This window comes from Bos mutus, chromosome 7, assembly GCF_027580195.1.
Source record: "Bos mutus isolate GX-2022 chromosome 7, NWIPB_WYAK_1.1, whole genome shotgun sequence".
Classification (NCBI taxonomy): Eukaryota; Metazoa; Chordata; class Mammalia; order Artiodactyla; family Bovidae; genus Bos; species Bos mutus.
In genome coordinates, this window is record NC_091623.1 from 49,904,006 (window position 1) to 49,924,943 (window position 20,938).

Consider the following 20,938-nt stretch of genomic DNA (forward strand, 5'->3'; position numbering starts at 1 on the left):
CAGGGTATAAAAGCCCCTGTTGAAAATAAAGCTACGGGCCTTGCTCACCAGCGCTTGGTTTCCCCATGTCATTCTTCCCTTTAACTTCCAGCTGAGTCTCCATCTGGAGCGCGGAACCCACCACGCTTACTAATTATGCCTGGGCTTCTAAGACCCACTCGAGAAGGTGTCTAGGGTGAGGCACCTTCTGCTATTCGAGAGGGCGCCTGCGGCCTACGTAAGTGGTGCAAACTTCTTGTCTTGAAGTTTTATTGGTCTCCCGCGTAAACCAAGCTACTCAGCTTCTTTTCTCCACTGAATTTTCCTACTGAGCTATCCTCATTCTATTATTCTTTATATCTCTAATTAGCATATAAATAGTCGCCTAGGCCGTCTCTCCTTCGAATACCCTGGATCAGCTGGGGCTGGTCCCCAGCAGTCTGGAACGGATGGGGGCAGGGCACAACACTGGGATATAGCACAGTTTGTCAGGGATTTGTGTTTGTACCCTTGAAACTGTGGGATCTGTCCAAAGCGGGAAACGGAATGGGGCCTGTGGTGGGAATGACAGTCTTATTTGCATTCTGAAATGACCACTTTGGTGCACATGGAGAAGGGACTGAAGAGACTAAGAGAGGAAGTGGGAAGGCCAGCCAGGCACTGGTACAGGGAGACACTGAGACACACAAGAATTTTGAACTGAAGACATTGGAGAATAAGCTTCCCCCCGGCCCCTGCCCTGGAATTCCCTCACTTGTCTAAAAGCTGCTGCTGCTAAGTCGCTTCAGTCATGTCCGACTCTGTGCGACCCCATGGACTGCAGCCTACCAGGCTCCTCCATCCATGGGATTTTCCAGGCAAGAGTACTGGAGTGGGTTGCCATTGCCTTCTCCTTGTCTAAAAGCAGAGCCTCCCAAAAGAATTCCAGTGTCCTAAATCCCCTCCCTAGGATCAATGAGAGAAAGATTTGTAATAGGGAAGAACATATCTGACTTCATATTAGATCTGTTTCTTTTACCTTTAGAATATTTTTAGAATATCTTTTTATTAATAACTCAAATAGAATACAAAGGTATTCTATTAATAATACCTTTGTATTCTATTTGAGTTTAAAATATTGCAGATAGCCTGAATACAGCCTGTATACAGGCTAGCCCATTATCAAGGCTCTGACCTTTAAGGATATAACACTTTTCCATTCATATAAAAAGTCGCAAACAGAGTAACATTTGCCTTGTTGGAGCTTTACAGGAACACTGTGATCTGGCTTATGTGGACCAAGAAGTTTGCAACAACCAACCATGCCCCTCCCTCATCTTGCCTTTAAAAATGCTTTGCTGCAACCCTTTGGGGAGTCCCAGGTTTGAGGGGCATGAGCCCCCTTATCCTCACGTGACGCTGCAATAAACCTTTCCTGGCTGCAAACTCCGATGTTTTGGCTTGTGTGGCCTCACTGCATCAGGCTCACAAACTTGCTCTTCAGTAACAGGTTGACTCTTTTCACCTGATAACCCAAAGACAGATTGTCACAAAACTTCCAAATAGTCTCCTAAGGATCCAAGACAGATGGGCCCCTGGGCCAGACAGGTGGTGTTTGTCAAGTGGAGTAAAACTGACACTTTGTTCTCACCCAGACACTCCAAGGACAAAGCTAGTGGCAAAAGCTGAGCTCTGCTAAAGTAAAAAGGTAAAGTCACTTCAGTCGGGTCCGACTCTGTGCGACCCCATAGACACAGCCCATCAGGCTCCCCCGTCCCTGGGATTCTCCAGGCAAGAATACTGGAGTGGGTTGCCATTTCCTTCTCCAATGTATGAAAGTGAAAAGTGAAAGTGAAGTCGCTCAGTCGTGTCCGACTCTTAGCGACCCCATGGACTGCAACCCACCAGGGTCTGCCGTCCATGGGATTTTCCAAGCAAGAGTACTGGAGTGGGGTGCCATGAGGTCAAGGAAGACTTCCCTGTCTGCACACGCACAGGAAGGCTTCTTGAGGGTCAAAGAGGGAGGGGGCCTCACTCCATAGTAAGTGTGGACAGGCATGCACCCATCGGCCTCTGTGGTGGGATCCATCTTAGAAAAAAGTGCGCACATATTTGGGGGAAGGTCTTAGGGCAGTCAGGTGTGAAGAAAGAAATGATAAAGGTCAAAGGTAAACAGAGGCCTGGAAGGACTGTCCTATGTTTAAGTGAAGCACCTTTTTGCTGCACTCCTCATTTAGGACATCCACCCCCTTCACCGGATACATTATCTCGGCCCAGCTGCTGACACTGTGGCCCTTAGAGAGGACACCCACATCCTGTCTCTCTGGGTGCGTATTTCTGCCCTGCTTCTCGTAACTAAAATGTCTCTCTGTGTGCTGTCTCCTACATTGTGCTGTGTCTCTAATAAACTTTGTATCTGTTTTTACAGTTTTTGCCTCCTTGAAACCTTGCTTTCAGATGAGAGGGAAGAGCCAGGGAACTTTCCTTCTAGCCTCTGTCCCCTGGTGGTCCAGTGACTAAGATTCCTAGTTTTCATCCAGGCTTTGTTGTCGTTGTTCAGTTGCTCAGTCGTGTCTGACTCTTTGTGATCCCATGGACTGCAGCACGCCAGGCCTCCCTGTCCATCACCAACTCCCGGAGTTTACCCCAACCCATGTCCATTGAGTCAGTGATGCCATCCAACCATCTCATCCTCTGTCGTCCCCTTCTCCTCCTGTCCTCAATCTTTCCCAGCATCAGGGTCTTTTCCAATGAGTCAGCTCTTTACATCAGGTGGCCAAAGTATTGGAGCTTCAGCTTCAGCATTAGTCCTTCCAATGAATATCCAGGCTACTTAAGTTTAATTCCTGGACAGGAAACTTAAGATCTCTCTTTAGGACTGTTCACTGCTCTCCCTCTGAGATCAGATCCATTTATCTTTCTTAAAAGTCACGTGTTTTCCATGTAAGTACCTTTCTCCCTGTCTCTCCTTTGCTCCCCCACTAAATTGGTATATAAGCCTCAAATTCTGTCTAGTACATGAATAAAAACATTTTCTTGCTAATCTGTCTCTTGTTGGTTTAATTCAGGCCCCAAGTACTGAATCTAAGACGGTAGAGAAAAAGGTTTTCTGCCCTGACATATGCAGCTAGGAGAGGGACTGTCCTGGCAATGAAAAGTAAAATGGGTTCACGACATTCTTTAGAAGATTTTTAATCATTGAGGTCAAGAACGTAACCTAGAGAGACAGCCTGCCTGGGTTCATAATCTTGGCTCTACTACCGTGGCTCAAACTGTCTTACCTTGGGCAAGTTACTTTATGCCTTCTGTGCACTATGTTGCTCAATAACTGCAAGACTCTATGATTTAATAATGGTACATTTTTCAAAGCCTGATGGTCTGACCTGCTTGTGGTAGTTCCTGCTGAGGCTCCAAGAATAACCACCTGAACACTGCAGGCTTTCTGGAAAAGGGAATGCGTTTTAGAAACTCTGGCTTTGGCAAATAAAGAAATGCTCTGGCCTGTAAGGTACATGGCTCTTCTGTCTCAGATTCTTGACCAGAGCTAATCACAAGGTCTGACCTCAAGGGAGCAGGTGAGTTAATCTATATAAAATATTCAGCTGTCATTTTGTGAAAGGCTGATGACCAATTGCAGATTATGTTGCAAGGGATGATGTCATGCAAGTGTGTATGCCAGAAGAAGGGTCTAAAGGTATTGGTCTATTTGGACATTAAATTTTTGAACACTTGCTGACTACTAAGAAATGGCCAGAAGAGAAGAGGAGTTTGACATGTTAGGACATTAAAGAAAAGGTGGATTTAAGAATTAAACCATTACATGACTCTTCCAAAAAGCAGAAAACCATTCAAAAGTGACCCAAAATGATTCTGATGTCAAATAAAGCAGATTGTACTGAAGGCCGTTAGACTTGAAGGAAATGTTGCAAATTTTATATTTAAGGGGGTGGTGGGAGAGAAGGGGCAAGTAAAGGACTGAAAAAGTTTAGTAGCAGTATCAGTAAATCATGTTTTCATATGAGATTTATAGTCATGGAGAGAATAAAGTTCTGTTTCCTTGCCTGAGTTTTATATTGAATGCACTGGTCCAAACAGGATTTGTATCACAGTGGATGGGACAACATTCTACTCTGAACGGAAAGTAATTCTTTTAGAGACATAATCTGCTTACCAAAACCAGTCTTTGATTCATTTTACTTTCAGTAAAGCATGAAAGCAAAGAACTGGCAAAAAAAACAACAACACTTCAGAATGCTTCTTGGCGTAAGAGGAGCACTATGAGGGTGTTGTTACTTTTATTTTCCGGGAGCACAGTCAGCAGGACGTGGCCACGCCCTCACGGCCACAGCCGACCCTCCACGCCTCTGGTCTGCGCTGCGGGGACCATCACGGCCACTGGGAGCCCTGCGACAGGCACGGAGTGGGAGTTGGTGGTTCTGTACTTTTGGATACACTGACCGAGACCAAAGTCAGGACTTACCTGGTGGTACCGTGGGCAAGAATCTGCCTGCTGATGCAGGGGACACGGGTTTGCTCCCCAGGAAGATGCTAAATGCCAAGGCGTGACTGAGCCCACACACAACTACTGAGCCCGTGCTCTAGAGCCTGTGAGCCACAACTGCTGCACCTGTGTGCTGCAACCACTGCAACAACTGGTTTGCCTGCCGAGAGCCTGTGCTCTGAGACAAGAGACGCCACTGCAACGAGACACCTGAGCACTGCACTAGAGAAAGCTCGCGCAAAGCAAGGACGTCCCAGCACAGACAAAAAGAAGAAAAAAGACCAGCGTCAACTGGTATAAGCCATTTCCTGAGCCAGCATTAGGCCTGCAGGGACCCAGAAGCTTTCAGGCAGGCTCCTGCTTTCAGGGAACACCAGTGTGCATTTCCATGCCCACCTCTGACCCAGGGGGCTACAGACGCTATCTGGCTAAGCTTGGGTAATATGTATATTCCACCCTATCCACAATGATAGGGGAGAAATGAATCTTCAAAGGAAAATTTCCATCCAGAAAAGGGACAGAAATTGAACAGGTGAGGGTGAAATAGGCTGAGACCTGGGACCCTTTACAACATCTCCTTCAGCAACAGACTACAAAGAAATGATAAGGGACTGGAAGTAACTGCATGCATGCACAATTGGGGCAAATTATGAGCAACAGGAGACAAAAAAGCCAAAACCCAGCTGTTGCTTCTGAGGTGCCTGGAGCAGAAGTTGGGTATCACATGATCCCTGCACATGAGAGCAGCAGAGTAGGCAGACAGCTAAGCCACCCTTCCAGGGTGGAGCCACCAACCCTCTCCTACCCTCATCCCATGTTAAGTGTCGGGTGGGTGTACTCTCCTTTGGCTCTTGTCTCCTTCTATCAGAGATTCGGAATGGTGGACCAAGTGTAGCTGAAACAGCATTTTATTAAGCTGGCAGTATTTGTAAGGACAAACTAGTTACAGCTCAAGGTGGGAGCAGGCAGCAGACTCCCATGGAGCAAGTGCAGGCCAACCCAGTGTCATTTAGTCATTGAGTCGTGCCCAACTCTTTGTGACCCCAAGGACTGTAGCCTACCAGGTTCCCCTGTCCATGGGATTTAAGGCAAGAATACGGGAGTGGGTTGCCATTTCCTTCTCTAGCGGATCTTCCTGACCCAGGGATTAAACCTGTGGCTCCTGCTTGGCAGGTAGATTCTTCAACACTGAACCAAAAAGAAAACCTGAAGTCACCCATAAACTGCCCCTATTGCGCTCGTTTTGCTTTTTTATAGTTTCTGTCTCCTTCCCCTGGAACCTGATTCGTTACACGCTATGCAAATACGGGGTGGTACCCGTATTTGCCTGATTGCTTACGCCCAAGACCAGAGGTTCTCATTCAGGTCCTGGACTGCCCCTTTCATGGGCCTTTTTTTTTCTTTCCCTTTTCCCTCTGCCTGGTTCCACCATTTTGGACTCTTTTTTTCTTTTTCCTGCTATTCTAGTTACCTGACATAAGAAACCAGTTCCGACGGCCTTCTTGGCTGGCCTTTTACCAATTTCTATTGATTAAAGAGTCCACGAGCCCAGGTGTTAACACAGGGACTGGGGAGTGCAAAATCCGGGGGTGGAGAGGGGCTTTAGCCCCTTTTTCTCTTCAGAATTCTCTTCTAAGGAAACCTCAGCTCCTTCCCCAGAACTGCGTGGGGCGGGGAGGTGGTGGTGGTGGAGAGGGTGGCGCCCTTCTCTGAAGCTGTGACCCATGCGCTGTGATTTCTCCCCACCTGACACAATTTTAGCCAGGGCGCAGTGGCTGCCATCCTGCCAACTTTGGCGTGACCTCCAGGGCGCTCAGGCTTCGTGCCTCTCCTGTCCTCTTCTCTCTCCTTAGCTCAGGGCCTGCCACACAATAGCTCCCGGGCGCCAGGCAGAGCAGGATACTGAGCACCCAGCATCAGGGCCTGCCAAGGCCACCGCACGCCCTTCTCTTGTCCAGTCGCTTGCGTGAAGCCCAGGCACACCCTTTCCCCCCGCGACAGAGCGGCTGGAACACCGAGACCCCCCGGCACTGCGGCTGCCCACCTCGGCTCGCGGCACCTTTTCAAGGGCTGGTCTGGCGGTTGCTGCGCGAGGCGGCCCTCACCGGAAGGGGGCGTCCGAGACACCGTTTTACCGAAGCTCGGAGGAGGAGCAGCGCCATCCCAGCTCGAGAGTTAGGGTTACACGATAAAAGGCACGCGCTACGTCCAACATTCGACCCCGCAAATACTACCCGAGCTCCCCCAAAGCTCAGGCGCTGGGACCCAGGCTGAGCAAAAGGGGTGCCCTGCGCCAGGAGCAGAGGGCGCCCAAGGCCTTGGGGGAGCTAGCTGTTACCAAGAGGCAGCGGCTGGTGGGGAGCCTGGCAGGAGGGCGGGACTTCAGAGCACAAGAGAACGCCACATAACTTTTCCAGAAGGTTTTCGAAAGGAGCCGGGGAGAGGAGGGACACTGACCGGACCCTGATAAGCAGCGGCCGTCCGTTCCACGTGATCCTAACCTCCGAACCCGTCAGGAAAGCGCCTCTCCCGGCTCCCGCCCCTCTCGCGGCTCGGCCGGAGAGGCGCTCCTGGGAGGCTGCTGCCCGCAGTCCAGCTGGGACCCCCGGCACCCCTCTGCCTTGAGCGGCCGTCCCCCAGCCCGGAAGGCCCAGGCACCACCGTGGGTCTCCGCCTGCGACAGCAGATCCCGTCAAGGGTCGCCCCACCATTTCCTCAAGTTCCGCGCCCCCACACCTCATGGCTCCTGCCTTGATTCTCCCAGCCTTCCGCAGTCAAGCTGGACCTTTCCTTTGGAGGGGCGCCCGGGGGTAGGTCTCCAGTGCGGGCTGAAAAGGCCCGCGAGGGGCCGGGCTCTCGGATCCCAATCGCGACCCTCCTCCGAGCGCCCCGCCCACCCTCCGGCCAGGGGCAGGGTCCACGTCGCTTTGTCCAGCGGTTTAGGGCACCTGCGACCGACTACACCACTGGTCTGCCGCCTAGAGCGAGGTGTTCGCTCCCTGTCACTGCGGAAAAACCGAAGCTCCTGCCGGCTTTTCAGTACGGCAGTGACACCGCCCGGCACCGGCAGTCCAAGGACACGGACTGGAGAAGGGTTTGGCCGGCGGACGGCGCTTGGGGTCGGCTCCAGCCTCCCCCCAGGGGCCCGCTGTTCCCCTCTAGTGACTCCGCAGCCCGAGCTCCGGCCGCACCCCTTTCGGGCCGCCTGTTCCTCCCCGGCAGGCGCGCTGGGCCTGGGTCTCAGCGGGAAAGGCCCCTGGCGCCGCCCCTAGGCCTCCCTTCCCGGGTTCCGCGTAGGTGAGCGCTGTCTCCACTGCCCTCTGCGCAACGCCCCACTCCGCGCGCGCCGCCCCCACGACCCCCACAGGGCCTGACGGCCCCCAGCTCCCGTCTAGTGCGAGCAGCCCAGCCAGAAGGGAGGCAACAGCCAGGCAGGAGGGCCCCGGGGCCCCCCGAGGCCCACAGCTTGGCATCACCTAACTCTCCAATCAGGTCTCCTCCGTACCTTCATCTCCTTTTCCCCAGGGCCACTGACTTTTTTAGCTCCTGTTCTTTAAGAAGCTTCCCTCCTGCCCCCATGATTCCCTGTGGGCTGAGCTGTGTGCTTTTAGGGCTAAAAAGGGGTGATACCCAATGCCTGGGGATTTTTCCGAGGGTGTGGTCAGGGAAGGCCCGACTGAGGTGACATTTAGGGTGAGAGGTTACAGTGGGGAGGCAGTGGGGAAAGCGGCCCAGGAAAGGGGAGGAGCCAGGAAAAAGTCACCAGGTTGAGTATTTGGTTGGGAGAGGGTGTGTCCCTTCCCTGTTAGGGAGAGGAAGAGAATAGCAGACAGGACCCAGGGCCCTGTGGCCTGGAGGCAGCCTACTCATCACACTGTTTTCACGTGGAGAAACAAACTCAAACCTTGGGCCTAATGTTGGGGTGGGGAAAAGCTTGATTTCCTGTAATCTTCCATATAAATGGTGGCCCAGAGCAGCTCAGTCCGACTCTTGCATTGGGTTTGTTTCTGGCTGCCCCACCACACACGTCTAAGCTTGGCTCCACTTGGCAAAGAAAATAAAGGAAACAAGAAAACTATTGTCAAGGGATGGGATTGGGACAGGTTGGGTGGGACCTGAGAACTTTTGCTGCAGCAGTGCAATGTTTGTGCCTGGACACACTTCTCAAGCAACAAAATACAAAGAGACTATCATTGTTTAGTTGCTAAGTCATGTCTGACTCTGCCACTGCATGGACTCCACCAGGCTCCTCTGTCCATGGGATTTCCCAGGTAAGAATACTCGAGCAGTTTGCCATTTCCTTCTCCAGGAGATCTTTCCAACCCAGGGATCAAACCTGAGTCTTCTGCTTGGCAGGCAGATTCTTTACCACTGAACCACCAGAGAGGCCCACAAAGAAATTCTTAAGGGACTAAAACAGCTATGTGCATACAGTAATTGGGAAAAATTATAGACACAAAAGGTACAAAAAGACAGAAAAACCAACTGCCACTTCTGAAGAGCCAGCTCTCCTGCATTCAACACCACATAAGGGGTGGGCAAACCACCCAAGCCACCCCTCCAGTCAGGCCCCTGGATACACGGCATACCCTCACCCCCATATAAGGAACAAACTCACAGCCCCCCAAGCAACCTGTTCCTTGTTTTCCCTCCAGTCTGCTGCAGCAGGGGCCCCAGTAGAGCCTCCTCCTTGGATCATGGGGACAGATTCTGGTTGCCAGCTGTCTGCCACCCTGGTATCTACTTGCTCTTTTGGCCCCCGGGGCCTGAAAAGACCCATGCAACAGCTCCCCACCTTGACTGCCTGCCTGATAAGATGTCATTGAAGTGGGTGGCAGCAAGGGGGCTGGGGATCCCCTTGTTATGACGGCTGATCATGGGATGCTGACTCACTGCCGGCCAGACCACCTGACCACAAGCGCAGGCAGAGAGGGCCCTGCCAGGGAGTTCCCCGGCTGCCGCCTTGTTTACCTCTAGCAAGGCTTGGAGGAGGGGCGGGGGAGGGCAAGGCTCAGGAGTGAGGCATGCTGGGAAGGCCAGAACTCGGGCTCCCCAGCTGCGGGTGGTCTGCCTGCTTGCCAGGGCACCATTTCCTCCCACCCACCTTCTCCCTGAGCTTTCCATTCGTCCCTGCAAACCTACCACTGTCTCAAACATCATGAGGCTAGAAAGCAGATGTTTTCCTAGGGGCAATCTCTGTCTCAGCTGCCTCTATGTAAACACAGAGTCCTTCCTGAAATCTGAGGTTCCCTAGAACCACAGGGCTTTGGTGGTGAACCCCTCACACTCTCAGCTGGGGACGATGACGCTCTGGCAGGGGGTCAGGAAACCAGCTCTTGCCTTGCCCAGGGCTGAGTGACTCTCAAGCTGCTGAGTCACACAGGGGCGCCTGTGGGCCACTACAGCCTCCACCCAGCACTGCTCCCTCTTTGTCCCTTGACTCTGTCTGTAGGGCAGTAGGCAGAGAGGGTCCTTTCCTAGGCTCAAAGTAGGGATGCTGGGAGAAGCCTGAGAACAGACTGTCCTCTCTATAGGGTTCTGGACAGTGGTTCAAAGCCTTGCCTACTCTGGAGCTCTCTGGGAAGGACAAGCCACCCCTGTGAACTGGTCCCAGTTGTGCTTCCACAAGCATGGCACCCTTGTATCTGACTAGCCAAATCCAACTGACCTTCCTGTGGTCTCCAGGTTTCCCATTATTCCTTTAAGTTTTACCTGCTTCCACAAACCCCACCATGAAAAAGCATGAATTTGACTCAGCAGGTTTGACCTTCTACTCACAGAACCATACCTGGGAGGGTTCATAGGGTGACATAACTTCCCGACTACCTTCTTCTAAGACACTCATCCCAACCCCTTCCCCCAGGCTGTTTGAACAGGTCACTTTAGTCACATAAAGCTGGAGATGCCCAGCACAGGAAGGAAGTAGGCTGTTGATCTGCCTATTGGGCTGCCCATGAGGCCAACAGACCTGAGACCCCCTCAGGCCCTTGGGTACCACCTGATGACAAATGGGTGTCCAGGCAGCAATGGCGAGTCTTTTAGGGAGCATTGAACATTTGGTGGCTATTGAGGCTCCAGGAAGCCTTAGCAAGCCCTCCGTGTCAGGTGGGGGTGGGAATATTTTGTGCTGTCCTGGCACCTCTCAACTCTACCCTCTGTCAAACTGGGAGCTCCTCTGCTGCTTGCGCTTCAGTTGGGAGGGTCTGTCCCTCCACTCAGTAAGGGGCTGTCATGGAGGATGCTGGGGATGGTGGAGTGGGCTGCCACCTGAGAGGCTGATGGCTTCAAAGGGAGGGGCTTCTGCCAAGAGTGGCAATGTCAGGACAGCCCCCCAGGAGCCAATTTGTTCTAGATGGCGGTGCCCGCTGAGCGCCTAGAAGCTTCCTGGCTTCGGGCTTCTGTCGCCCACCTTCCTCCTGCACTGGGCATCTCCAGGCCGCCTGGGTTCTGCCTTGCTGAGTCACAGCCAGGACCAGACCTGGGAGGGGTCTCCAGGTGAAGAGGCTGGCTAAAGATCTTTGACGTCGGAGTAGGGGGCTGGCCTCTTGGGGTGCCTGGTGCATTAGGGGCAGTGAGGAAAGGGGGCGGCAATGAGGGGGCAGTGAGCCTAGGGCTCCCGGAGGGCGGCTCGCGAGCCCCGGCCGGGCGCTGAGGCCCCGCCCCCAGAGCGCCGGTGGGGGCGCGGCTTCCCTCGTCTCTACAAAAGCCGCGCGCCTCCGCCCGCTGTTGCCCAGCTGTGCTCCAGCTCCTCGAGTGGCGGTGATGGCGTCGCTCACGGTGAAGGCCTACCTTCTGGGCAAGGAGGACGCAGCCCGCGAGATCCGCCGCTTCAGCTTCTGCTTTAGCCCGGAGCCCGAGGCCGAAGCCGAGGCCGCGCCTGGCTCCCGGCCCTGTGAGCGGCTGCTGAGCCGGGTGGCTGCGCTCTTTCCTGTGCTCCGGCCCGGCGGCTTTCAGGCGCACTACCGCGGTGAGCGGGCCCGGCGCCCTCGGGAGCGGTGCGGGGACGTGACGCAGCCCTGCCCTGCCGGGCGGGTCAACGGCCCCTTCGCCTCGGCCTTGGCGGCGCCCGCGGGAATTTTCTCTCGCAGCTCTCCGGGTGGACGGCGGCCCGCGTGGGCCCCTAGCTCGGTCCTGGTGCCGCCCTGGTAACGAGGAGCGGTGGCCGCAGCCAGCCCTTGAGGCGGGTGTCTGGCGCCGCCAGGCCCTCCCGGCGAGTCTCAGGCCTGGCGGCGTGAGAGGCCTCCTCCTCCCCGCGGTGATAGTGCAGATTTTGGCGAGGACGCAGGGCGTCCTCACCTGCTCCCCCAGCGCCTCTCGGGTTACACCGACTCCTGGGTGCCGCAGTCCGGGTCTGCCAGCGCCAGGTGGGGTTGTGGAGAGAACCCGGAAGAGCCGGGGCGGGCAGACGCGGAAGGGCCGGCGGGGAGAGCGGTGACGCCGTTAAACGCCCCGGGAGGCTAGGCGCTCGGTGGTGCGGCCTGGCCCGCAACTCGCGGGCGGCTGGCACAGGTCGGGCGGCCTCACGAACACCTAGGGCTAGGCGGAATCCAGACGTTATCTCACTGGCAGTGATGAGAGGCACAAGAGAAAACGTTTTTAGAAGTAATGGTGTAGGGACAGAGCCCGGGAGGCAGCTGTTTCTAGCTGCGCGGGTGAGAAGCTGGCTGCTGGGTGTGGGGTTAGGGGAGGTTGTTGTGCTGGGAGGGAGGCGGGCCCGTGTACGTGGGGCGGTACTAGGACCTTCCTCTGGACTGCTGCCAGGCTCCCAACTTTTTTTTTTCAACCTGTTTAAAAATTAGCGATTTTATTGAGCTACCACCCCATGGAATTCGTCCATTTAAAGTGTACAGTTTTTACCATTTTCACGGATTTCTGCAGCCACTATCACAGTCATCTGGGAATCTTTCCATCACCTTCTGAAGAAACTCTGTACCCTTTAGCTATCCTCCCATCCTATGCTTCCAGCCGTCAGATACCACTAACCTACTTTATGGATTCCCTTGTTCTGGGCAGTTCATATAGAAATATGTAGGTTTCTTTTATTTGGCATGTTTTTACGGTTCACATATGTTCAGCATGTATCAGTATTTCATTCCTTTTTGTGGCTGAATAACATTCAATTTTATGGAGACAGCACATTTTGTTTAGCTGTTCATTAGTTGATGGACATTTGAGTTGTTTCTGGCTTTTGATTCAGCCACTGTTTTTATGGTAGATGTTGCATCTGGTGACCCACAGACCTGATCTAGCCTGCAGATGTATGGTGTGGTTTGTCCTGCATGGTGGTGTTTTAAACCATTTGCGCCAACATCTAAAAATTGGAGACTACATACAAATACATAATTTTAACTTTGTTGGGGGCGGAAGCAGGCAGATGTATTCTGCTCTAGTCTTCTAAGCCACAAGCGGTCCAAGGGGAGCAGGTCTTAGGTGGGGATCTCCACTTTGACATGGGGACTGGTCTGGCTGGATGTGCCCAGAGATAGCAGCCTTCTGATGGGGCAGCTGGCCCAGAGGCAGGGCATAGTGGGCAGGGGCTGCCACTGCACACTGCTGCTGGCACGTGTCCGGGGCCTGGGCTGGAGCCCCTGCCCTCCTGGCAGTGGCAGAGTGAGTGGGTGGTCTGCCCTCAGCCCTGCTTCTCTCTGGGCCAGACAGGTGGGCTTCGGTTTATAGCCTTGCAAGGGCCCTTCAGCACCAGCCTCAGCCCTTTTCACCAGCTTGTGTCCAGCTGAGACATGCTGGGGCTCACATTCTGTCTTTTAAACAATCTAGATGAGGATGGGGACTTGGTTGCCTTTTCCAGTGACGAGGAGCTGACGATGGCGATGTCATATGTGAAGGATGACATCTTCCGCATTTACATTAAAGGTAAGGGGCTGCTCTGGGGTGCTGCCTAAAGCCTAGTGCTCCCTGCTGAGTGCAGCTGGCTTGAGGTTATGGAGAAGTTCCTCCAAAGAAGGGGTGAGGAGACTGGGGCTCTTTAAGACAGGACCACAGTCATTACTCTGCTTGACCTGAGAAAGGAGTCTGTGTCCACCACAGGGGGTGAGGTTGGAGGGTCTCTGGGTTCACTCTTTTCTTGAGGGGGGTTCCCTCTTGATTGCGATCATGGGCCAGGGCAGCTTTGAAGTTTAGTTTAGTGCGGGCCAAGACCATAGCCATACGGACACAGCTCTCTGGTGCGTTGCTCCTGCCTGGGCCACACGTCCCCAGGTCACAGGTGCAGGGATTGGAGCCTCTTAGCAGGTTCTGAAGCTGCTTTGTTACCGTCAGTTGAGCACCTGAATTCCGGGTGGGTTCAGTGTCTGAAAGGTGGCACTGTGGGCCTTCTGACTGATGGCCCCGAGTGCGATTCTTCGCGGCTCACCGAGAGTCTCGGCTCTCCACCCTGCCTGCAGAGAAGAAGGAGTGTCGGAGGGATCAGCGCCCCTCGTGTGCCCAGGAGGTGCCCAGAAACATGGTGCACCCCAACGTGATCTGTGACGGCTGTAACGGGCCCGTGGTGGGGACGCGCTACAAGTGCAGCGTCTGCCCTGACTACGACCTGTGCTCCGCCTGCGAGGGCAAGGGCCTGCACCGGGAACACGGCAAGCTGGCCTTCCCCAGCCCCATTGGGCACTTCTCTGAGGTGAGTGGGGCCTCCCTGTGGGTGGGCGCCGGGTAGCAGGAGCCCCCTGACTGGCACCACCTTACCCCTCTGCCTGCCCCTTCCTAGGGCTTCTCTCACAGCCGCTGGCTCCGGAAGCTGAAACATGGGCACTTTGGGTGGCCTGCCTGGGAGATGGGCACACCGGGGAACTGGAGCCCACGTCCTCCTCAGGCAGGGGATGCCCACCCTGGCCCTGCCACGGAATCAGGTGAGGATTGTGTCTGCTGGCCTCTGAAGGGTGAGATGTGAGGGCCAGCAGAGCTGGAGGGCTTTCCCTGTGTCCTGAAATCCTGCATGCCTGTGGCTGGCCTAGGCACTTCGTGGCCATTCGTGCATTTAATCCTCATAAAATCCTGCAAAGTGCAAGCATCATCTCCATTGTACATCTGGGAAAACTAGGTGCCTCGGTGCTCAAAGCCACTAACGCACCTGCCCTGGTGGCCCTCACATGGAGATTCGGGAGGTCCCTCCAGCACCTGCGTCTCCACAGTCTGCTCTCTTCTTCTGCATGCTAGTTGTTCGGAAAGTCAGAGCCAGATCTGCTCAAGTCTTGTAAAACAGTTCCCAAGTTAAAAATTTACACATAGCTTGCATTCTGAACTTTTAGATTCTAGTTTTATTCTGATTTTATTACCACGTCCTTTGATTTACCTTGTCTTTAGGGACAAAGATGAGGGTATTTGTTTGATTTGAGTAAATAATACTTTTTGGGGGGGAGGGGTAAATAATACTTTATACTGTGTGTACAGAGTTTCTAGGCACCAGGAATGTAGATGAAGGGGGAGTGGTGTGAAAGACAAAGAGGCCCAGGAGGTGGCCTAGAGAGGGGGAGAGAGGGAAGCAATAGAGTATAGGCTGCTGGGACCAGGCCCCGGGAGTAGGGCTTCTGGGACAGACAGGACTGTGACAGGTTTCAGTCATTGAGAGAGATGCTTTGAATTAAAAGTATCTTTGTTTTTTGAAACCAAAGCCTCTGGTCCACCGGAAGATCCCAGTGTGAATTTCCTCAAGAACGTAGGGGAGAGTGTGGCGGCTGCCCTCAGCCCTCTGGGTAAGTGCCCCTCCTTTGACATCAGCAGAGCATTTGGTAACCAGAGTGCAGGCGGCTATTCTGTGGCTTTCAGTTGGGATACTGCAGAGGAGGGGCAGCTGATGTGTCTTTGAGACCAGTAAGGATTCGTTGCTTCAGATCAATCAGTCTTGACCAAGTGCTGCACCACAGGCCACTTGAGGTTGAACTCCCTGACAAATTCTTCAGCTTTCCACACAGAGTGAAGTGGAATCAGCCAAGAATCAGCCAGAATTTGGTTGGGTAATCCCACTAGGGAGGGTGACCGGGCTCAGTTTAAAGGCTGCCCTTCATCTTCTTCCTGCTTGTCCTTTGGGAGAAGACCAGTCCGTATTTCTCCTTACTTGAGCCTTGGGGTTTCTTTAAGGACTTAAGTGAGTAGTTAACTCAGATGGCCATATTGCTTTTCTTCCCTTTTTTGCAACCTCCAACCTTGCCTGGTGCTTCCTAAGAACTGGGCTTGTGCCAGTGCCAGAGAGAAAGGAGTAAGGGAGGGAGGTTCTCGTATCCACTGCTGGATTCCCAGTGTGCAGGCCCAGGGTAGGTGTCTGGGTGGGTGAGCTGTGCACCTTCATAGTGTGACCTGGCCCAAGGCTAAAACCTCTAAAACTTCAGAAAGCACTTGCTGGGTTGTGGCCATAAGAATCAGCTGATGAAGGTGACTTACGATGGATCCATGATATCATCTTTGTGACTGCAGTGGCGGGAAGTGTCTACCTGGTCTGTCCAAAAGTTGTGTCCAGTGTCTGAAAGAATGCTGTAGCAGGGTACCCAAGCTCACCCACCACCCGCCCTGTGGCTCACAGAGCATGACTGCCATTGCTTCCAACCTGAGGTCATTTCTGCTGACGAAGCAGCTTTGAAGTAGCAGTGACATCTTGGCATTGCTGCTACATGAAATAGCTCAGATCTCACATGGTTTCTGTATTGGAGTTAAAGACTCTTGAGTGAGTGAGGAAAAACAATTGCTATATTTAATGCTTTCTAAGGAGGGTAACTGGAGAAAGACATGACAACCCACTCCAGTACTCTTGCCTGGAAAATTCCATGGACGGAGGAGCCTGGTGGGCTACAGTCCATGGGGTTGTGAAGAGTCGGACATGACTGAGCGACTTCCCTTTCACTTTTCACTATCATGCATTGGAGAAGGAAATGGCAACCCACTCCAGTGTTCTTGCCTGGAGAATCCCAGGGATGGGGGAGCCTGGTGGGCTGCCGTCTATGGGGTCGCACAGAGTCGGACACGACTGAAGTGACTTAGCAGCAGCAGCAAGGAGGGTAACAGTGGAGTAGTGATGAAATAATTGGGAGATAGGTTATTCCTAAACTCTGCCACTCACTCAAGACATAGTGAAGACGTAGTAGGATTTTAAGTAATCCCAACTAACGGGTTGTTAATTAGAGGCCCACAGAAAATTTTTCTTTGGAAGATAGTAAATGGACAGTGGTTCTCAAGTCCACTGAACATCAGAATCACCAACGAAAGGTTGGTTTTTATTTGATTTTAATTTTTTTTTTTGTGGGAGGGTATATATTTTGGTAGATGGAAACTATTAAAACGGATTATCCTGAATAAAAAAGTTTTCTTTTGAAAGAATGAACAAGATAACTTGGGAAGTCACAAAACCACGTCTACGTTCAGGTAGGAGACTTTAAAACAGTGAAGAGTTCCAGGTCCCTTGATTCGTTAAGTGGGTTTTGGGTAGGGCATGAGGGGTCTGTGTGTTCTGAAGGCTTCCCAGGAGACTGTCACACTTGCTCTCCATCCTGAGACCTATCTGAGTGGATTCTCCATTCAGGATACCAGGGAATAATTTTAGAAGTGCTCAGAGGTCTTTGGCAGTAAGAATTAAGGCCTCAGGTCTTTCAAAGTGGATGGAGTGCTTTCTGCTAACTCAGGAGGAGTCTGGAACCCTACAAAACAAGTTTCATTGGAATGTGTTTTTGAGTAGCTATTGAAGACAGCCATTCGAGGAATGGATTAAACTCTCTTTGGAGTTACGGGTATTTATTTTCCTTTCTTTTGAGGAACTAACAGGATGACTCAGTCTACTAATTGCCTAGAAGGGAACGTTAGTTCCAAGAGCAGGGGCCCAGAGGGAGGTAACCACTAATACCTCTCAGAGGGCAGTCTGTGCAGTGAGTCAGCGACTAAAACGTTTTCTTGATAAGTGTGATAAGTTTTGTGATAAGCGGCACTGTGAGAGCCAGCTGAGCAAGAGCATGAGCCCAGGGCTGTACTGGCTGGAGGTCACAGCCACTGACACCTAGGACTTAAAGCAGCAGGGCCGTGGAACCTTCCACAAACATCCCCTACGCAGAGGCTTTGGCTAGCAGGGCAGAGACGTGGTACAGTCTTTTAAGCCCTGAAGTCTCAGATTATCATCAAGTTGGAAAAGCTAGTTCAATAATCTCAGTAATCCATTACAGAAGAGTTGCATCATTCACCCATTTTAGAAAGTATATAGGTGTCCATTGTACTGTTCTTCTGTCTTTTCTGATTATTTGAATGTTTCATAATGAAAACTGCAGGGGAAATGGAAGAAGGGAAACAATGTAAATATTGCAGATAGGGGTACCAGTTGCTAAGCCTGCTTTTATTTTCTCTGCTTGCTCCTCATACTCTACTAAAATAATAGTGAAGGGGTTAAACAAAATAAGTAAAGCAACATGGATCATGAAAAAGGGAAAAAAGTAATGGAGGACAAGATAAAACAATCTCATCAAACTTTGGAAGATGGAAAATGCATGGAGGAAAGTAACCAAGGTGGGATAATCTGAGGATTAATCCTGGTGGCCCAATACAGGATGAAAGAATTCCAGAGAGAGAACAGTGTAAACTGAAGGCAGGAAATGGACAAACACGAGACGGTCTCTTGGCACTAGGACACTAACCTCTGGATTAAAAAGGGCCCCAGATGCCTTGGACAAGGACTGAAAAAGACCCCATGCCGGAGCTTAAAATTGTCCTGTCAGAACCCTTGGGGCAGAGACTCCTGAAACTCTGAAGGCTGCTGTAATAGCTTGGGAACTTAAGGAGCACATTAAGAGCTAGAAGACACTGACTTCAAAAGTCTCATCTAAATCTGATTTTCAGCCTTGAATTCTGTACCCAACTAAAATGATCAAGTGTGGGAGCAAAACAAAGTTGTCAGGAATGAAACTGACACAAGGTCTTAATCATCTTACCTGGGCTTGAACTGTCTCTCTGGCCAAAATAAAGAAACAAGCCCAGAATGAAGAAAGATGGTGGGTACTGGAAAATGGTACCCACCAGACGAGAGTGACAACGGTAGTTGCCAGGATGGAAGGAAGGCACAGGTGCTGTGCCTCTGGTCCAGACAGCTGCCTGTCCAGGCTGGAGCTGGAGGCTCCATGCCTGCCTGGGATGGTCTCCAGGGGAAAAACCAGAATGGATGGGGTATCTGATACACTTAATCTGTGTAGAAAACGCTACAGAGAAGCTGTGAGAGAATATGGGGAACGTTACTAAGTGAAAAAGAAAGCATCGTTACTGCTATAAATACAGAAAACTCTGAGAAAATAAGCCCACTCCTTAGCCAGCAAAGAACACTATATATATAGCGGCACTAACATAAACACTGAATATTGTTTTTACCAAAATGTGAGTTTTTGAAAGGATAGGGGAAGTGTTGATCATCTAGAGTTAGAAATAAATGGTAAACCTAAGTAGTCAGGAAAGACAGAAAAAGCACATTGTCAGTTAAAAGTTGTCTCTGGAGGGTGGGCCAGGCTGTGTGGTGGGGGCAGGGAATCTATATTGCTTTCTAAATTTTATTGAAGTCTGCTGCTGCTAAGTCGCTTCAGTCGTGTCCGACTGTGTGTGACCCCACCAGGCTCCCCCGTCCCTGGGATCCTCCAGGCAAGAACACTGGAGTGGGGTGCCATTTCCTTCTCCAATGCGTGAAAGTGAAAAGTGAAAGTGAAGTCACTCAGTCGTGTCCGACTCTTGGCAGCCCCGTGGACTGCAGCCTACCAGGCTCTTCCGTCCATGGGATAGTTGATTTATAATGTTAATTATACTGTATAGCAAACTGATTCAGTAACACATATATGTATTTTCCATTACGGTTTATCATAGGATATTGAATATGGTTCTCTGTGTTATACAGTAGGGCCTTGATGTTTATCCATCCTATAGTCCTTAAAATTTTTTACATTTACCTGTGACTGCACTGGGTCTCCTGCTGCGTGCAGGCTCTCTTCAGTTGGGGCGAGTGGGGGCTGCTGTCTAGTCCTGCACAGGCTTCTCACTGCAGTGGCTTCTCCTGTGGAGCACGGCCGCAGAGTGCAGACTTCAGTAGTTGTGACACTCGGGCTCAGCACTTGCAGCTCACAGCTCCAGAGCACAGGCTCGGTAGTTGTGGCACACGGGCTTAGTTGCTCTGTGGCATGTGGGATCTTCCCAGACCAGGGATCAAAACCATGGCCCCAGCGTTGGCAGGACGATTCTTAACTATTGGGCCACCAGGGAAGGCCCGTTCTTTTGAAATTGCTTCATTCTAAGACATGGGGCGTGTCCTTGGAGAAAGTAAAACGAATTATAACATAAACCCAGTGAGTGTGCCCTCCCTTCCCTTCAGTGAGCATGTGCCCAGAGTGTGAGAGATTGGAGGTGGACACGCCGTCTCATGGGTCACACAAAGCTTGCATGGGCTGCCTGCCTAAGCAGGGGTAGCGTGTTCAGCGTGCGTGTTTTTCACATCACTCGGCGCCTGCACGCAAGTGGATGCCTCAAGTGAGGCCAAGAACGTCCTCCGCACTGCGGTGCAGGTGGCTCTGGCTGGCTGTGTGGCACAAGCTCTCACCCTGTTCTGAGGGCTTGGCCGTGCCTGCTGTGCAGCTGCTGTCCTGCACGGTGAGGGGAAACAGAGTCTGTTTACGGACTTCGTGGGTCTGAAGCTGACCTGGGATGACGTTATTAATCAAGTGTTTGTTTCCCCCCCGGCTTCTAGGCATTGAAGTCGATATTGATGTGGAACACGGAGGCAAGAGAAGCCGCCTGACCCCCACCTCTGCAGGCAGTTCCAGCACAGAGGAGAAGTGTAGCTCTCAGCCAAGCAGCTGCTGCTCTGACCCCAGCAAGCCAGACAGGGACGTGGAGGGCACAGCACAGTCTCTGACGGAGCAGATGAATAAGATCGCCCTGGAGTCAGGGGGTCAGCTTGAGGCAAGTGCCCCCCTAACACATCCAGAGCTTCTCCCAGCACCCGAGTCATAGCCCCTCCCCGGCACTCACATGGCCAGCAGAACCCATTTCCGTTGAGTTGTTGGTGGCATTTAAGTTGTCCTGTGAACCCTCCACTAGAACTCTGTAAAGCAGAAGGACTCTTGCTAGTCCTGCGTGCCCTGTCTCTCGCAGAGCTGAGGCTGTGGTCAGATGGCCTGTTGTTCTCATTCTTGTGCTCACTGGGGCTTTGTTTCAGGAACAGATGGAGTCTGATAACTGTTCAGGAGGAGATGATGACTGGACTCATCTGTCTTCAAAAGAGGTGGACCCGTCTACAGGTGAACTGCAGTCTCTACAGATGCCTGAGTCTGAAGGGCCAAGCTCTCTGGATCCTTCCCAGGAAGGACCCACAGGACTGAAGGAAGCTGCACTGTACCCACATCTGCCACCAGGCAAGGGATTTCAGATAGTTGTGTATTACTCCCTTTTCCATTCAGAGCCTCCTATCACTTGCTTCTAGCAACACAGACAGGCATTACCTTCTCTACTGCAGGGCTTGTCTATTGA

The 20,938-nt window shown here is 52.1% G+C and overlaps 1 protein-coding gene across 2 annotated transcripts in view; it reads left to right on the forward strand.

Annotated features, from left to right (window-relative positions):
- SQSTM1 (sequestosome 1) overlaps positions 1–20,938 on the forward strand; it is a 71,103-nt gene that overhangs the window by 48,425 nt on the left and 1,740 nt on the right. The window contains exons 1-7 of one of the 2 annotated variants that reach the window (XM_070373492.1): positions 11,179–11,426; positions 13,235–13,330; positions 13,861–14,090; positions 14,178–14,319; positions 15,082–15,162; positions 20,157–20,371; positions 20,628–20,823. In XM_070373492.1, coding sequence (XP_070229593.1) covers positions 11,222–11,426; positions 13,235–13,330; positions 13,861–14,090; positions 14,178–14,319; positions 15,082–15,162; positions 20,157–20,371; positions 20,628–20,823 — 1,165 coding nt within the window. In that variant the 5' untranslated portion in view covers positions 11,179–11,221. Of the gene's footprint in view, positions 1–11,178; positions 11,427–13,234; positions 13,331–13,860; positions 14,091–14,177; positions 14,320–15,081; positions 15,163–20,156; positions 20,372–20,627; positions 20,824–20,938 lie in introns of those variants that run through there. The other variant, XM_070373493.1, reaches the window with a different exon arrangement.